Source organism: Xyrauchen texanus, chromosome 39 (assembly GCF_025860055.1).
Source record: "Xyrauchen texanus isolate HMW12.3.18 chromosome 39, RBS_HiC_50CHRs, whole genome shotgun sequence".
Taxonomy (NCBI): Eukaryota; Metazoa; Chordata; class Actinopteri; order Cypriniformes; family Catostomidae; genus Xyrauchen; species Xyrauchen texanus.
Window position 1 is genome coordinate 7,800,026 of NC_068314.1, and position 20,312 is coordinate 7,820,337.

General features: G+C 39.0%; 1 protein-coding gene across 1 annotated transcript in view; it reads left to right on the forward strand.

The window, feature by feature from the left end:
• The first annotated feature begins 1,924 nt into the window (after positions 1 to 1,924).
• Positions 1,925 to 20,312, forward strand: part of LOC127632455 (protein bassoon-like) — a 154,315-nt gene continuing 135,927 nt past the window's right edge. Inside the window, exon 1 of the mRNA XM_052111035.1 lies at positions 1,925 to 2,272. Coding sequence (XP_051966995.1) covers positions 1,925 to 2,272 — 348 coding nt within the window. The remainder of the gene's footprint in view (positions 2,273 to 20,312) is intronic.

Consider the following 20,312-nt stretch of genomic DNA (forward strand, 5'->3'; position numbering starts at 1 on the left):
CTTGACAGAAATGACATTAAATGGCAGGAAAATGGAGACCTTTGCTTTAGTTTTGTAGTCTCCTGCTGATTTTTCTTTTGAGAAGAAGATTCTGCGTTTGTTTCCTTAAGGCTTTCATAAAGATCTGAACAATGTCACAAATTATGCTCACACCGCAAAATACATTTACATTATTTTTGGCTTGTTTTCTAGTAAAAATATCCAAACATCCCTAAAACAAGATAAATTTACTTGTGAAGCAAAATGGTGTTATAGCGTTAAGACTGTACTTGTTTTTAGATGATACATCTTATGTTTTTACTTACCACATACTGTAGGCCAATTGATTTTTTTCACCAAATTCTTTCAACATCAAATAATCGGAGGCGCCATTTACACCTTAAATTAACATGCATTTCATACCTTGATAGTATCTGGATATTCTCTAGCTGGATTGTATTTACACCTTGCTGTCAAATGCGCCTCCACTGTGATAGAAGAGAGATCCGATCAAAGTTACCCATGTTAAATCGAAAATGCAACTTACATATTACATCGGAGGCTGTGGTAACTGGAAATTCTCCATCTTTTAGCTAATTTAAAAAACACTGATGGATAATTCAAATGCTTTCCATCACTATGACATTCAGGGTTTTTCCTGAATTTATATTGTTTTTTGGTGGCTTACAAAGCTTAAAGGGATAGTTCACCCAAAAATAAAAATTATCTCATCATTTTCTCACCCTCATGCCAATCCAGACGTGTCTGACTTTCTTTCTTCTGCTGAACACAAATGAAGATTTTATATGAATGTTTCAGCTCTGTAGATCCATACAATGCAAGTGAATGGTGACCAAAACTTAAGCATAAAAGTAATCCATAGGACTCCAGTAGTTTAATCCATGGCTTCAGAAGAAATATGATAGTTGTGGGTGAGAAACAGATCAATATCTAAGTCCTTTTTTACTATAAATCTACACTTTCACATTTTTCTTCTTTTGTAATAAAATATTTTTATTGCAAGATCTTTTGTAATAAAATGTTATTTGTAGTAAAATACAACTTAAATATTCTTATATATATAAATAAATATATACTGTATATAATGTATACATATATGCTGTATATATAATATATATATATATACAGGTATATATATATATATATATATATATATATATATATATATATATATATATATATATATATATATATAAATATCACTTTAGAATGTGCTTTCATTGATCCGATCACGATCTAATCACAATGAGTCTTGGTGCATTTACATCTGTCATTTAATGTGGTCAAGGGCTATCCGATAGCGATCCGATCACCAAAATCGCATGTTATTACGCTTACTGTATGTCAACAATTGTCTCAATTATTTCTATTTTTATGTCTCAGTAGAAATTGTTGTTAAAACATCACAACATTGATACTTAAATTAATCTGACATCTACATACATTTTCTTGAGTTAAGATAGAACAATCTCTGAGCAAGTAAGCCTAATGGTATCCCCTCCAGGAGCCATCATTTAGTCTTTTTGCCACTATGCAGACTCTGTTCTGTGTCAAAGTTCAAGAATGACCATTTCTGACAAGTAAATATGCTTAGTTGAAGAGCAAATCCTGTCACCTCCTTGTGTATATACATTTTCACAAATATAATTGGCAGTCTTTTGGTTGGATCCCTTTTGGTCTATCTGCCTATTTCCTCCCCCAGATTGTACCTCGCTGTATTGATCTATATTTCTATTCTCATTTAAACTACTTAGGACATTGTGGCACAAAGATCTTTAAATCTCCTCCCGTGAATTCCCTAGACAGATGGATTCAACAAAATGTGCAGCTATCAGAAGTTCCAAACGCATACCACACTATTCACACAGCAATGTCTTTCTTTTTTCACAGTACCCAAGGCAAACCTAATCAGACAGACCCGAGCATGGGGCCCAAACAGGGGGGTCCACCGGGTGCGAGACCTGGTCCGGGAGGCCCGACACAGCCCCAGGGACCCGGTTTGGGCCAAACTGCCCGAAAGAACCTCCAGGTGGATGTGAGCAGTACCAGAAGTGGGCATTCACCCGCTGTTTCGCCAGGGGGCAGCGTACCAACCTCGCCCTACTCTTTGCCCCAGATCGCACCCATGCCCAGCAGTAAGCTCTGCCCAGTGTGCAAGAGTGCAGATCTGACAGGCACTACAGAAGGCCAGCCAAACTACAATACCTGCACGCAGTGTCGCTCCATGGTGTGCAACCAATGCGGATTTAACCCTAACCCGCACCTCACTGAGGTAAGTTGATCAAAGGTCATAGGCATCAGGGAGATATCATTTTTAATGGCATATGTTGCATCTTACTTTTATTTTCTTTGATGCAATGCATGTTCACTCAACTCAGTTCATGTTCACTCAGCCTATTTATGGATCCTTGGATTTAAATTCAAGTCTCTTACATCTTTACTTCCCGATCACTTTAATTAAAGATTTTCTCTTAATTTATTGTATATTGAATTGTGCTTCCTTTGTGAAAAATGCCTATTTATGACATCTAAAAAAACAGCAAAAATCGCAACCTAGTCTCATAGAATGAACAAACAACGATTTTGAAAACTGACTTTTACGTGCAGAATTCTATGTTTGAACACTAGAGATACTACAACAACTGTGCGTTTTATTTGCTTTCACACAAATCACAGCTACATTGGCTGATTATGACTTTATAAACACATATTTTTCTCACACTCATAAATTGTTTTATATTATATATTTTTTCTATTTTACTCACACATTGCTATATTATGATATAGAAACACACTTACTATAATGCATCATTTGAAATACAATACATTTTAATGCTTGTATTACAGACTCACTTACATTCATACACTTATTCCAATGTGATCTGCTTCTGCATTAGCTCACCTTATAGAGTGCTGGACTTTGGACTGACACGTGAGATGAGAGTTTCATAGAAGTGACACAAGATGACGTGGTCACTTCGGCAAATGTGCTTTTCATTTTTCATTTTGTTTTTGGATGCTCTCGGTTAGGTTTAAGCGTTGGTTAAGGGTGAGAATGTTTTGTTTACCTCTCATTTGATTTTAGATCACAATTGATTAGGCTTGGGAGGTACGTTTTACTCATTAAAACCTCCCATAATTTTCACCTAAATACCTTGTTATGAAATTATGAAACAATTTCACACGCTTTTGGCGCCCCCTGCTGGGCTTTTCACTAGGAAACTGCAGCCTAACATTTAATAAGGCACGTAATTTTGTTTTGCAAATAAAATATTACATGCATATGTATATTCATAGTAAGAATTGTTCGTTTTGGGTTTGGGCCAGGGCTAAACCCAGGAATGCAGTCGGGACATGTTGCACGCTGGACTCGAAACTGCGTCACCCAAATGAGCACTACAGCTTAATGCTCCAGGAACGTTTGGGATAAACGCTACACATTGACTCTGATACTGATGTCTTTGAGGCATTATATATTCTGATATATCACATTTAGAGTTCTGAAAGTAGAGTTTGGGCCATCAGATACACTTACAAGTCAACGTAGATATTTTGAGAAAGAACAGTTCCAGGCATATATTGTAATTGTGGCCTAAGAGAAGATCTCCAAACAATGATGTGTGATATAATAGCAGTAAAAAGAGGGCAAGAGAAAAAGAGGGAACAGTAGTACACTTAGCAAAGAAGTAGTGGTGATTGTCTTGACCAGAAGCACTGTGTTAATCAGAGTTGTACTGCTGCCGGTAGAGTTTTGGAGGAGAAATAGAGAGCTGTGTTAAACAAAAAGCCTTGGCTAATGAATCCTACGCCTGGTCTCACTCTCCATCTGGAACATTCCCAGGACACACTATACACAACCTGTGACTGCTCAAAAGAGCACCCTCTGGGGCGCAGGGCAATGTGTGTATGCTTTTCTCTGTGCCGCTGCGTGTAGGATGCAAAGGAAAGAGCGAGCCAGTGTTCAAAGATGCGTGTGTGGGAGCGCGAAAGGCCATGCGGCTGAGCTTGTGAGGTTGAGATTGTTTCAGCTTGTCAGAGTAAGTTGCTCAAAGGGGCAAATGGGTTGCAGTGCTTTAAAACCTCCAAGTGAGAATTAGGCAATGGACAGGGGACGGAGAGGAGAGGAGGTTGACAGATCACATCATATTTTCTTGGATCTATTCTCAAGCGGCAGGCCATTATAAGGGAAAATGTATAACAGGCTAGTAGCCAAAGGCAGTTTTTAGAGAGGTTACACACTTAGGAAATGTCCTAAACCTGCTGAAAAGCATGGCTTAAACCAGCCTAATATGTTTTTCCAGTCTGTTTTAACCTAAAAATGCAAAGTCTGTCATCATTTACTCACCCTTATGTTGTTTCAAACCCACATCTGTGAAGCACAAAAGATGTTTTGAAGAGAATGTTTACACTGCTTGTTTACATACAATGAAGTTATGTATTGACCCGGAGTTATTAAGTTCTAAAAAGGAAAACAACAACAACACCATAAAAGGAAGCTATATGGTAGCTTTGTGTGAGGAACAGTCTGAAATTTTAAGTTATTATTCATTGAAAATCTTGCCCTTCACCATAGGTCTTAAATTTCATTTGCACTTGCTCTAGTGCTAAATGATTAATCTAAATAATTTGTGATTCAAAATATGCTTTGTTTTGTGGACAGAAGAGTGGAGCTTTTATCTGCATTAAAAGGCCACTGTCAACTCGACAGAAGTCTTCCTTCTATGTTCAGACAAAATAAAAGCTTCTGCCAAAATAAAGGCTTAACATAGCAATGTTATGCAAGTTAAGAAATTATTACATCAATATTGGTACTGTTTTATAATGATAATAATAAATAATAAAACTAAATAATATACATTTTCCCCTCCTTTCAGACTAAAGTGTCAACAACCGTTTTTGAACAGTATTCAAAATACAGTTATTCTCTCAGCATCTGTTCACCGTCATGCCATCTCAGATGTGTATGACCTTCTTTATTCTGCAGAACTCAATTTATGATTTTTAAAGGAATATTTCAGCTCTGTAGGTCCATACAATTCAAGTGAATGGTGGCCAGAACTTTGAAGCTCAAACAATCACATAAAAGTAATCTATAAGACTTCTGAAGAGATATGATTTGTGTGGGTGTGAAACAGATAAATATTTAAGTCCTTTTTTTACTATACATCTTCACCTTTGACCAGCCCAGATAAGTAGGTGGCAATATGCATGAAGAATGTGAATCAACAAAAATCAAAAGAAGAAGAATTGAAAGTGAAATTGGAGATTTATAGTAAAAAAATTACTTAAATATTGATCTGTTGCTTGCAGAAGATGGCAAATCTGGGATGGCATGAGGGTGAGTAAATTAATAGAGACATTTAATTTTGGGTGAACTATCACTTTAAATTTGGTCAGTAAATAATAGTAAAAAAGTTCATAATTATCATATCGCATTTTATCACAGTTTGATTTTTTGGCCGAATAGCCCTAGCCTGCAATTATATTCAAACTTGCCATGTGGAGAAACCTTGCACTAGGATTAATGTCAACAATGCCAAATGCTGTTGCCTCTGGTTGTGTCTCGTAATCAAATGCGGCAGTTTTTAAATGCAGAAGCACAAATCTTCATGTAAAATGTAATTACAGCTGTTTTGGTTAGCCTGATCTCATGGAAATTACTTGAATGTATTTTACATGTTTCATTACAGATATCGCAACATTATCAAGGTGAAATGTCCACTGTGTGGTGCTAAAAGTCAGTTACATTTTATCCCAAAAGTTAATGCTTTAATGTGTTTTACATTAACAAAACCTATTTACCTAAACTCACCGATTATGTCATAAAAACAAATGTGAGATGAAACATGCAATTCCTAAAGCAACCACATCATTTTGTGGTGCTTCTATGACACTTTCGGTGCCATTGCGCATGCTCATCTGAACCGTACCATGGTCCTTTGTGTTACAAGTGCAATGATCTTTCAGTTTAACCACTGCCTAACTTGATCCCCCTTGAATAAGCTTGTAAATATAGTTGGTTATGCAATGCAATCATCATGCGCTGTAGTAAAAGTGTTTAGGTGTCATAAAATGACATTGTGTGAGGAACAGAGCAAAAGTGAATTGTTTATGAATGGATAATCTGCCGTTTTCCTTGTGATTTGGTTAAAATAAAAAAGTCATTGTTGTAGCGTCTCTAGTGTTCACCAGGAAACTGCCGCGAATCGTACAACGAGCCATGTTTACATAATATTGCAAAAATGTAGGTATAGTAATGTGATACTTTGAGATGGTGGAAACATTATAAGTGCATTATGGACCACAGAATATTTCCCTTTCAACGAGTGTGCACTGTACTATAAATGGCTTTGAAAAAAGCATCTGTTAAATCACGATTAACAGTGACATCCAGGCAGTTTAGTCAGTCAACATGAGGAACACAGCCGAGAACATGTTAGACATAAATTCATCAATGCTATCTATCATCTCCACATCCTTCACAAAAGAGTTTGGTGTTAGAAATTTGTTTGGTGAAGATTTAGGGTCCTGCTGTGTTTCAAATAGACAGGATTGGATTAATTGTGCCCCAGTAGAGCTACACTACAAAGCAGCTGTGATGCTGTCTTGATTTATTTTGATGTTACAGCACATAGCATACAGTGCTAACTCAGCAAAAGTGTCTGTTCTACTACATGTGACAAAATGAAGTGGAAATTTTGATCTGGAGTGTAATTTAATGGTTCAAGTGTGATAAAGCAGATGTTTTGTGAGAATATGGTTTGAATTACCGGAATGTTCAGCAAAAATGGACATGCAGCAGCCTCGGTTAGGCCCAGCTCTGTCTAATGAAAAACTGTAATATTTATACTGTCCTAAAAATTTTGTTTGAATCAGGCATGAACTATATATTGCTAAATGCTTGAGTGCAATGACGAGCTCTGAAAAGCTAGTGTAAATACAGTTGTTGATTTATAGGGTTGGTGCTATATTGGGAATATTGTTTCTACTCCAGTTGTGCTTGACTAATACTGTCAATCTTTTTAGTACTTGATCTGGAGTGATTTTAAAGTCTTATCTAGGGAATTGAGGTAGATGCAATGCATCTTTTTTAGTCTTTTAACAAAAATGATGTCTTTTTGTACTGTCCCTATACAAGTAAACTCATACATACATACATACATACAATTTAAAATCAGAAATTGGGCAAAAATTTGGTTGAAATGGTTCTGCCAAAAGATGCAAATAAAACAGTTTTCAAATAAATCTTGGTACATGTATTTTAAATAAATTTTTATATTATTATAAAACAAATTCAAAAAAATGTAATTCTTTAAATGTGTCAAAAGGACAATTAATTATTTTTATTCAGTAGTTTTTGAATAACGTTTTCATGAAAATGTGTTTATAACATTAGGGCTGTCAATTGATTAAAATATAATAACATTCATTGTGCTATGTGCCGATTAATTAATCACATTTCATCCAAATTAATCACATATATCAATATTTGCTGAGAAAGGCCCCCCAAATAAATAAATAAATATGATTTTATATATAATAAGTTAAATAATTAGAAATATATCATAAATATAATCCATTTAGTCAAGTTCCATTTAGGCTATTTTTTTTTCAAAAGATTATTTGTGCAAATGCATCAGATGGACACTCTTTAAGGGTCATTCTTTGGTTGCGGTATGTTTCATCATCTCGTGCCATAAACTATGCATTTTTAAAACGCTTGCAAGGTAAACGTCGGTTGAAACTTTGAAAAATGTGTCTCAAGATCCCTGCATTATTATGCTCTGTTGAGCTGTCTTCAGTCACAAAAGTTCATCATCTATTTAAGTCTCTGTAATGCAGTGCAATGGAAAGGAGGAGGCGAGAACCGGCTTGATGACATAAATAATATTTTAATGATTAACTTAAACAAAAGACAAACACACACAGGACGGACATGTTCGTAAACGATCTCTCTCTCCCGCACTATCCTCCACAGTTGGCCTTTATCCCTCTCAGAGGCTTGATTAGCCTGATAAGGGACCGGGTGTGTAGAATCATGACCCGGCCCCGCCCTCCGCCCTGCCAAATTCCTCCCTCGTTCTCACAGGCTGGGGAGCCCCCGGCATGATGTGCACCCCCACCCTTTCCCTGGCCGTCTGCCGGCAGGTCATCCCTGTCTACCTGGATGAGAGAGGGGACACGGGGAGGGAAACAAAAATAATAAAAATGGGGGGGTACTTCCTGTAACAGCGTAGCACCCCCCAAAAAAAACACTGTAAAATTTAAACGAGAGGGAAAAGGCCAACGCAGAGTGGCAGTGAGTGAGAGAGAGGAGATGAAAAAAAAAACATTTACTCGCCAGTTCTCTGATACGCGGTAGCTTGTTCCTCGGCCTCTCCTCTACCCTCTAACGGACGACAGACGTGCCTCTCCGGGCAGATCGGAGGCAGTCCTCCAGCCCCTGGCAGACGGAACTCCCCACCGCATTCTCGGGGAACAGAAGGGGTCTCCCCCGCCCCTGGCAGCGGTTCTCCCAATCCAGGCGGTCGGCAGCGAGCCCCTCCCCGCTCGCGGTCTCAGACCCTGCCGCGTTTCAGCAGCTGGTAGGGGACTCCTCCGCCCCTGGCAGTGGCCCTGACCGCTCCAGGCGGTCGGTTATGAGCCCCTTCTCCCCTCGCGGTCAGCGGCCGTTCCTCCACTTCCAGGCAGCTGGGCTTCTCGTCCCCCGGCAGATGGCCGCGGCTGCTCCGTTGGGGTGGTTGGTAGTGGCGAGAACTCTACTATGGCGTATCCCTCCTCCTTCCCGGGTTTCGTAAAGGAGGAGGCGAGAACCGGCTTGACGACATAAATAATATTTTAATGATTAACTTAAACAAAAGACAAACACACACACAAGACGGAGATGTCCGTAAACAATCTCTCTTTCCCGCACAATCCTCCGCAGTCAGCCTTTATCCCTCTCGGAGGCTTGATTAGCCTGATAAGGGACCGGGTGTGTAGAATCATGACCCGGCCCCGCCCTCCGCCCTGCCACAGTCTCCTTGTTCTTTCTGGGCAGCATGCTATCTAGGATTGACAAGGCATGTTGCTTGTACAGACAAAGGAATTCTCTATAAAGCCCTCCCTTTCCAAAAAATGTCTGTGGTATAGCCCAAAGTTGAGGCTGCGCTGACTGCCCCTTGCTGACTGCAGAACGCAAAAAAACATCAAGGTTTATTACAGAATTTACATACTGGACAGGGGGCGTGATTACATTTGTTGATTTTTTTATGCATTATTTTTTATTGAAATAATTACACAAAATGAATGCATTAAATTAACAACCCTAATCATGATATTTATTGTTATCGACAAATACATTTTTGGGATTCCCAACAGTATTGGTATTTTTGCTTATATCGCCCACTTTTATTATATAGTTGTGGCTGTTGCTTTTGTGTTTTTCGGAGTATTCCGGTAATATTTTGTCCCAGGTATTTGGTGTAAAGATATCATATAAAAATGTATCTCTAAATGTCTCTTAGAGAACAAAGACAACAGAACCTGAGACAAGAAGCGAGAACAGCTGGTGAAGGGGAACGAGAGAGAGAGAGAGAGAGAGAGAGAGAGAGAGAGAGAGAGAGAGAGAGAGAGAGAGAGAAAGAAAGAAACATGACATGACATGATGGCGACAAAATTGAGTGGGATGCAGGAATGAGTGATATACGGACAGAGAAATAGCAGGGTGGGAAAAGGAGGATGGAATGATACAAGGAAAGAGAAAGTGGCGATGACACACTCCAGTAGTCACCCACCAGCGTACAGGGGCGGTTCTGCTCTGCCATTGGCTGATCCTCTATTTATAGATCCTACTCTGTCGCTGCAATGATCTCCTTTTCTTACCGCTAGAGAGAAAGTGTGGAGGATCAGATAGGAGGACCTGCCCCAGAAGGATGATGGTGAAAAAATTGGGATATGAGAGATTTCAAATGAATTTGGTAGATAAATTATCCCAAAATAATTTTACCTTTGTGGCACACAAGCACTGTGGAATATAAACTTTAGAGCGAAAAAAGTTCTAAATTCTCAGATCAAATCACTTTATTGTCACTCGAACATATACACAAGTGCAACAGTGGGTGAAAGCCTTTGGTGCAGTTCCAAGCATGGCAGTCATGGCAGTGATATGACATATACCAATTTACAATAAACATCAGATTTATGCAATCTAATATACACATACAATACACAATACAATATACAAATAATAATATACATTATATATATATGTACAATATACAATACACAGAATATAGAATACAAATTATACAATAAAAACTATGTATATAAATATGCAGTAAGGTTGTGTAGTGTTGCATTGACATTCACGCTGTCAGTTGATAGTCAGTTGCCAGTGTGTTGTTAAGAGAAATATAATTTATGACAGTCAGTCAGTATGAGATTAAAGTGCATTGCTGATGTATGTTGATCGTAAGAGATCAAGAGTTCAAAAGTCTGACTGCTTGGGGTAAGAAGCTGTCATGAAATCGGCTGGTGCGGGTTCTGATTAGAGATGCACTGATCCAATACCTGGATCGGTATCGGCTCAGATACTGAAGCTTTTAGACGGATCGGGTATCGGTCCGACGAGACCGATCCAAATCTGATACTGTATGTTAGGCATATTCGTTACTGTCAAGCTCCAAAAATTACATAAAAGAACCACAAAAACAAAAAGTAGTTCATTTGACTCGTGCATTTTATTCAAAGCCCCTTGAAGACGTGCGATAGCTCTGTGAATCACAAAACGCTGTGTTTAACAAGTAAATATATAAAATGCACGTGCAGCTCCAGTGCCTCAGTGAATGGAGCTGCTCTGTTTACACACACACACACTTGCGGCTATTTTTAGCCTTCACGCGGTGCACAACATTTGAGCTCTACTCACGAACAACATCTCAGATGTAGATGCTCAATAGTTCGGTTCACTTATAATATGCATTTAGAACGGCACTGGAGCTGCATTTTACCAGAATTTGAAGAAGAAGTGAATTATACTACTGTGAACATACCTACAAACAGACACACTTACAGTACTTCCTGGAGAGTTCAGAATGTCAAAATAAAAGTTAAGTTAAAGTTAAAGGTGCATGATTGAGATATATTACTATATATTTCTATTAGTATACAAATTATAATAATATTTTAGTTGAATGGGTTCCAAATAAGAACTTGTGAATGAAAAGTGAGCTGATGTCTTCCAGCTAAATGAAACTGAATCCTTTTAAGTCCAGATTCAAGATTAATGTTTTTTTACAAAAAAAACTTATTTTATACTGATGACTTATACTGGAATTACTGTTAATTTTGCTGCTACATTATCCAGTATACTAGTTAATACAGTTTTTTTCAATCGCTATGAAATTTCCTAAACTCTTAACACAGTTAGCACTACATCCGTCTCTATAAGCTATACTATTAACACATTTGTTGTTGCTTTAACACAAAATGCATACAATTAACACAAATTTAAAATGCTTGAACTTCTTTTACACACAAGCTCAACCAAGACCAAAACAATGTAATTTTACAGTCAAATTTACAAATGCTTTCACACTGTATGTCAGAACAGATAACATCATGTTCTAAACATAACTTATGTAGGCTAAAGTCAAAGTGAACAGCTGTTCACATTGTGAATTGAAACACAAATATATTCCCTGTATCTTATTCCATTGCTAATGAGAAACAGCTTATTGAAGTTATGCAAATATATAAATCACAGCTGATTCCCATCTAGGAAGCACACTCAGGTGTTGAGGTTCTTTCAATCGCATGATCATATGTTTTAAAAGAGGACTCTTTGGGCTGATCTTGTGTGGAAAAGGAACAATATAGAGCAACACAAAAGAAAGAAAGAAAGAAAGAAAGAAAGAAAGAAAGAAAGAAAGAAAGAAAAAAAATGCCTGCACGAGGGAGAGGAAGACGAGTACCAGGACAAGGGAGAGGAGTGGGGCAAGGGCAAGGACAAGGGAGAGGAGTGGGGCAAGGGCAAGGGAGAGGAGTGGGGCAAGGGAGAGGAGTGGGGCAAGGTAGAGGGAGAGGAGTGGGGCAAGGGCAAGGACAAGGGAGAGGAGTGGGGCAAGGTAGAGGAGTTAGAATGCGTGGTGGCGCTCAAAGAAGGACCAGAGCTAGGGTAACTGATCAAATAAGAGCTACTATCATTGACCATGTCATAAACCACGGGCTATCATACAGAGTAGCTGGTGAACGAGTACAGCCAAATCTCAGCCGGGACACAGTGGCATCCATTGTCCGTATTTTCAGAGAAACCAACAGGTAGGATATTGCTTCTCCTACAGCAAAGTGTAAATAATTTTACCATTTATTAGAGTGACTGTATGCCTCCGGTCTCTAAAATGTAACTGTATTTTGTCCCTCTAAGGATTCAACGTCTACCTCCCTCAGGGGGCAGAGGAAAGCTCCTGAATGAAGAACAGGAACTTGCTATTGTCAACATGGTGATTGCTGACAATGAAATAAAACTGAAGGACATTCAGTCCAGAGTTGTAGAGGACAACCTTGTCTTTGGGAACATTGCAGCAATCAGCATAACATCCATTTCTCAGACTCTAGCTAAACACAGAGTTCGAATGAAACAACTATACAAAGTTCCTTTTGAAAGGAACAGTGAGCGCATCAAAGAACTCCGTCACCAATACGTCCAGGTAAGGTTATGCAATACAGTCATTACTGTACTATACACAGTGTGTTTTGCAGTAAACTACTCTATAAACCTGGAGTACATTAGGACATACAGTAGATATACAGCAAAGCATTTACATACACTGTGTCTAATTACTTTCAGAGAGTCATGGAGGTGGAGGCCAAACAAGTCCCACATGAAATTATTTATGTTGACGAGGCTGGCTTCAACTTAGCAAAAAGGCGTCGCCGTGGGAGAAACATAATTGGCAAAAGGGCCACAGTTACCGTGCCGGGCCAGAGAGGAGCCAACATTACCATGTGCTCGCAATCTCCAACAACGGTGCACTCCTGCATAAATGTGAGATTGGCCCCTACAACACAGACCGCCTTCTCCTGTTTTTAGAAGACCTGCACGAAAGACTGGTGCCAGAGGTAGAAAGGGGACAGGTGGGAGACCACTTGCCAATATATGTGATCATATGGGACAATGTGGCATTCCACCATTCCCGTGCAGTCACAGCCTGGTTTGACGCCCATCCAAGGATGATGTCCCATTTCCTTGCCCCTTACTCCCCTTTCCTCAACCCCATTGAGGAGTTTTTCTCAGCCTGGAGATGGAAGGTTTTTGACCATCGTCCACATGACCAAATGTCCCTCCTGGATGCAATGGATGCTGCATGCCAAGACATCACAGCTGAACACTGCCAGGGGTGGATAAGGCATGCCAAAAGATTCTTCCCACGATGCCTTGTCAGAGAAGATATCAGGTGTGATGTGGATGAGAACATGTGGCCAAATGCAGAAGACTGGGAAGATTAGAAGATTACTTTTGTTTTTTTAAATTATTATTCCAGTGCTTTTTCTGTTTGTATATCTTGCAGCAATGTCCTTTTGCAAATAAAGTCTTTACTGCAGCAATTCTGTCTCTGTCTTTTTTTTTTCAGAAACTGTACATTCTATAAAGCTACTCTGAGATGGGTCATTCATTTTTTGTGTTGAATTTCTGCAGCAAAAGAAAGTAAAATGCATTTACTAAACCCAACAAAACAAAAATGTAGAGAGGCATCAAAAGAAACTACAGTGCAAAACACAATCTATGATCAATACAATATACTGTCTATTGTATAAGGGCAGACCTTACACATAAAATAATGCAGTTTCTGTAATTTCAGCTGATGATAGTGTTTTTTGTCATTGTGTTATGATTGACTAAATGTTCCTGTTGGAAGAGAACATGTGTTAGTGTTTTGAATATTTATTTGATTTTGAAACATGTTTGCAGTGTTTTGTTAGACATAGTGTATTGTGTTAGTGTATTATTGTATTTTGAAAATTAGTTTTGGAGTTTAGTTTACAATGTGTGATTTTGAGCATGAAATTAACCGTTTTGCCAGTTGTGTGTTTTAGGTGTGTTGGTGCGTTAAGAGTTTAGGAAACTTGTTAAATGTATTGAAAAAAACTGTCATAGCTATTGGAAAAAACTGTAATAAAGTGTTTCTTAATAAGCTATATATTTATATTGAAATAATGTGTAGTTAAAGGTTTGTGTTTCTTTACATATTAAAGAGCACACCCAATTAGTTCCACACAATAATGTAAAGATATTCTAAGCTGATTATGCAAAAAAACAACACTGGTATCGGATCGGGATCGGCCAATACTGAGATTTCCGATATCGGAATCGGTTCGGAAGAGAAAAAGTGATATCGTTGCATCCCTAGTCCTGATGCTGCGATACCGCCTGCCTGATAGTAGCAGTGAGAGCATCCCATGCCTCGGGTGGCTGGAGACTCTGATGGCCCTTTTTTCACACACCGCCTAGTATAGATGTCCTGGAGGGAGGGAAGCTCACCTCTGATGATGTGTGATTCTGCCATGCAATACAATTTTTTATAAAAAGGCAATTGCGAGTTTATTTCACACATTTCTGAGAAAGTAAAATTACGAGATATTATATTGAAATTGTGTGATAAAATTTGAAATTGAAATTTTACTTGCAATTGCGACTTTATGTCACACAGTTGTGACTTTATATATGGTAATTGCAAGTTACCTTTTTTATTTTTTATTCTGTGGCAAGATCCAGCTTCCATAATCAAAAGCACTGTCCCAAAACCTTTTAAAAATAGCTAATAGTCTTTAGTTACATGAAAGCTGTGACCTACGATTTGCTACTTGTTAGTGTTACAGATGGTTGTCATTCTCAATCTGAAGAGCCTTTGATTGGACTGAAATCTGTGTAGTGCAAGATGAGTCATCAGTATTTGGGTTTTGTTTCCCCAGAAGAGAAAGAATGTAAATTTTAAGAATGTATTAAAAGGGAATTTTGTCAATATTTAGTTGTACACTAGAATATATATGAGCTCAAAGCTAACAGCCACTGTGAATAAAAGCCAAAAAACTCTCATTTTGATTTCATATGGTTTTAAAGATGAAGTGTGTAATTTCTGCCCTACTGGTGGCATAAAATTGAATTAACCTTTGCCAACACTCCTTAGACTCATCACGCCATTTTGCACTCTTTGATTCCCTATGCACAAATAGGCAATACTAAATAGAAGGTGATAAACATTTAACGTTGTAATGCACAAGACCACTATAACATAAACACACCAGACAGAAAGCATGGCAGAGGAATCGGCTTGTCCAATAACATCACTGGATTGAATGGCAGCTGGTGTGTAGGGGATCCAGCACAAGAGGTGGGCTAGTTCTTGGTAACTAGTAAGCGTAACAATATCTATTCCAAGTATCTTACGAATTTATCTGAGGGTCGACAGTAATGAGATAACTTGTGAGTGAAATGAACCTGTCGTGAAGCAACATGGCAAGAATCGAACCCCCCAAAAATTCCTCAAAATCCTCCACTTTGTAAATGTTCACTCAGGTTTTATTCAGTTTTCGGTCTCTGTCTCTTTTAGCAAGTCTTCTAATTTTGGCGAAGTTAAGTTTTGTTTCCTCTATAACATGACTGCCATGGACGTGGACATTCATGTTCTCACGGTTGAACAGTTTACTACAAGTAGACACGCCCCAAACTATCGCTATTGGTTTACATAGAAAGGGATGGGTGGAGCTGAGCGGGCCGCTCAAAATATAAACAGCAATGTTTTGTTTGTGTCTGGGAGCTCAGTGTTTATACATTGAGGGGAGGTAAACCAATGAATGACTTATAGTTGTCAATAAACAATTAACTTGGAAAGTAGAATGTATTTTAAAATATAAAAAAGTTGCACACTTCACCTTTAAATGGAACCTTATAACTGACTAATTTGGAATGCTTTAAATAAGCAACACACACTTAACTCCAGAAGAGTGTGGCATTAGCATGTTGCTAAGCTTGGTAAATAGTGAAGTGACAGCTCAGATGCTAAATAGATTGACCTATTTTCTCCATCCATGCTTCAAATGTCTTGTGTCTTCTGATTTTCACAGTATCTACAGGATCTGCCATGAGACTGACAGCGGGAACTGAATGTAGGGCCATCTGGGCTACAACACACACATCACAGCACAAACACAAAGAATACATTCACACACACTGCTACAGCTCTAGAGATTGCATGCAATTTTTCCACCATGACACAAATGTGCCCAGGCAGCATTTGTGTTTTTATTTTTTTAATGGTTACCATATGTAAGACTATACTTTATATAGCCTATAGATCATACATGCTTTATGAACTAAAATATACATACTGCGAGGCTGTGATTGAGAGATCATCCTGCTCTTGAGCCTGATTGAGACATCAAACTTGCCCTATGGCGAGCTGCCTGTCTCATTCCAGAACTCGTGAATCAACCGCTCGGCTCCGAAGAAAAAATCTGAATGAGTGGTTGCGAGCCAGCTCCTTTTATACCCGTATGTCCGGGGGAGTGGCATGCAAATCCCACACGCCAATTCCCATTGGCCTTTTCTCAAAGATCAGAGGTGTTTGGGGCTCCCAAGAGCAACCCCTAGTGTCACTACATCGGCACAACATCGAGTGAGTGACAGATAGGGAACTCAAAATCACAGGATATATTGACTACAGACCTGTCGTTTTGACGTCTGTGGTCATGAAGTAATTTGAGAGACTGATGTTAGCCCGCCTAAAGGACATCACTGGACCCTTTCTAGATCGCTTTCAATTTGCTTATCAAGCAAATAGGTCTGTGGATGATGCATTCAACATTAGATTGCATCATATCCTGCAACATATGGACAGACCAGGGGCATATGCAAGCATCTTTTTTACATACTACAGTTCAGCTTTCAACACCATCATCCCAGCTATACTCCGGACTAAATTACAGCAACTCTCTGTTCCCAGGTCTATCTGTCAGTGGATCACCAGCATTCTGATGGACAGGCAGCAGCTAGTGAGACAGGGGAAATTCACTTCCAGCACATGTATGATCAGCACTGGTTCCCCCCCAGGGATGTGTGCTCTCCCCACTACTCCCTATATACCAATGACTGCACCACCAAGGACCGCCCTGTCAAGCTCCTAAACTCTGCAGACGACACTTCTGTCATCGGCCACATCCAAGATGATGATGATTCTGTACACAGAAGGGAGGTTGAATGGCTGGCTCACTGGTGCAGTCAAAACAGATGATTGTGAACTTTAGGAGGAACAACCCAACATAGACCCCGCTCACCATTCTAAACAGCACTGTAGCAGCAGTGGAGTCATTCAGGTTCCTTGGCACTACCATCTCATAGGACCTGAAGTGAGAGACCCACATTGACTCATTGATTGGGAAAAAGGCCCAGCAGAGTTTGTACTTCCTTCGCCAGCTGAGGAAGTTCAATCTGCCACAGGCGCTACTGATACAGTTCTACACAGCAGTCATTGAATATGTCCTCAGCACTTCAATAATTGTCAGGTTTAGTTCAACTATGAAATCGGACATCAGAAGACTACAAAGGACAGGTAGGACTGCTGATCAGATTATTGGTTGCCCCCTGCCCTCCCTTCAAGAACTGTACACTTCCAGAGTGAGGAAAAGGGGTGGAAAAATCACTCTGGACCCCACTCACTCAGCCCAATACCTTTTTGAACTATTGTCTTCTGGCATGCGCTACAGAGCACTGAGCACCAGAACCACCAGGCACAGGAACAATTTTTTCCCTATCCATCTCATGAACAGTTATAATTATTTTTGAGCAATAATTATGTGCAATACACAGCTTAGTCTATTTATATTTATCCAACATACCCTACTTCTTCTGCCATACATTCCCTTGCATCTGTATAGAACAGATTTGTATTTGTACATACATAAATAAATATATTTTTTTGTCTTATTGTGTATTTCTATATATACTTATATATTCTAATTTATTTATTCACTTTTTAGTTTTATTCTATTTTTTTTATTATTATCTCTGTCTTGCTGTTGTATTGTTTGTGCACTGGAAGCTTCTGCCACCAAGACATATTCCTTGTATTTGTAAGCATAATTGGCAATAAATCTCATTCTGATTCTGATTTTGATTCTGATCTTTATTTAGGGGCCATACTCTTGATTGACAGCCCAAGTACAGTACTTATACATTTGAACCTGCAGCTATCATCTTAAATTCCCTTCCCTTTTAGCACACATATAAAACAATACATGGTAAAATTGGATCAGAAGTGCTTGAGTTCATATTGAACTCATGTGTGAAATGGCTGCCAGTCTCTGAGGGCTGAGAAAGAATGCATTGCTCACAACGCAAATATGATTAATCAAACAACAGAGTGCTTTTTTTATATAAATAGCACAGTGTCTCACTGCCTCTCCATGACAATAGAATCTGCCATGCATTAAAGAAAGGACGTCCTACTTTTTTGGCGCTAACACACAGCAAATGCCTTCATGTGCAACCTGTGTAGTTATAGCAACTGTTAGTGAGAATTTCATTAAATGTCATGTTTATTTGAATTTCATTATATGAAAACACTCTATAATAAACTTCAAATGTTCACATAGTGGGCATGTATTTGCTAACTTTTTGTTTACCTGAAGGTGACAGAATGTTCTAGAACTGTAATGCCTGTGCTGCATTCACAACATGTTGGAATTACCAAAATTAAAAGCTAAAAACTTGTAGAGTTAACAGAGTTTACATCCTTTGACTCTAAATGTAATTGTTTCTAAGCAACACTCATGTGACAGGGTGGAAGGCGGGGCCGGGTTGTGATTATACACACCCGGGCCCTTATCAGGCTAATTAAGCCTCAGAGAGGGATAAAGGCCGATTGCGGATGGTGGTGCGATGAGAGAGAGATCGTTTTCGGACATGTCCGTCTTGTGTGTGTGTGTTTGACTTTTGTTTAAGTTAATCATTAAAATATTGTTTATATCACCAGGCCGGTTCTCACCTCCTCCTTTCCATTGAACTGCTTTACAACTCATAACGCTAAATAAAAGACCATTAAGTTGGTGGCTACTGGCTAGCAAAATGTTTTGTTCTAGCTATACTAACAATAACAATTGAAGTGTAGGTCTTTGGTTAATTTTAGATATAGCCAACCAGTTAAACCAGCTAAAAACTAGCTTAGCCCAGCTTGGACCAGCAAGCCAGCTTTTTAAGATAATATATATATATATATATATATATATATATATATATATATATATATATATATATATATATACAGTGTTTGGGAGTAACAGAATACATGTAATGGGAATATGTATTTAAAAGACTAAATACACTCACCTAAAGGATTATTAGGAACACCTGTTCAATTTCTCATTAATGCAATTATCTAATCAACCAATCACATGGCAGTTGCTTCAATGCATTTAGGGGTGTGGTCCTGGTCAAGACAATCTCCTGAACTCCAAACTGAATGTCAGAATGGGAAAGAAAGGTGATTTAAGCAATTTTGAGCGTGGCATGGTTGTTGGTGCCAGACGGGCCGGTCTGAGTATTTCACAATCTGCTCAGTTTCTAGGGTTTACAAAGAATGGTGTGAAAAGGGAAAAACATCCAGTATGCGGCAGTCCTGTGGGCGAAAATGCCTTGTTGATGCTAGAGGTCAGAGGAGAATGGGCCGACTGATTCAAGCTGATAGAAGAGCAACTTTGACTGAAATAACCACTCGTTACAACCGAGGTATGCAGCAAAGCATTTGTGAAGCCACAACACGCACAACCTTGAGGCGGATGGGCTACAACAGCAGAAGACCCCACCGGGTACCACTCATCTCCACTACAAATAGGAAAAAGAGGCTACAATTTGCAAGATCTCACCAAAATTGGACAGTTGAAGACTGGAAAAATGTTGCCTGGTCTGATGAGTCTCGATTTCTGTCAGAATTTGGCGTAAACAGAATGAGAACATGGATCCATCCTCTGATGGCTACTTCCAGCAGGATAATGCACCATGTCACAAAGCTTGAATCATTTCAAATTGGTTTCTTGAACATGACAATGAGTTCACTGTACTAAAATGGCCCCCACAGTCACCAGATCTCAACCCAATAGAGCATCTTTGGGATGTGGTGGAACAGGAGCTTCGTGCCCTGGATGTGCATCCCACAAATCTCCATCAACTGCAAGATGCTATCCTATCAATATGGGCCAACATTTCTATAGAATGCTTTCAGCACCTTGTTGAATCAATGCCACGTAGAATTAAGGCAGTTCTGAAGGTGAAAGGGGGT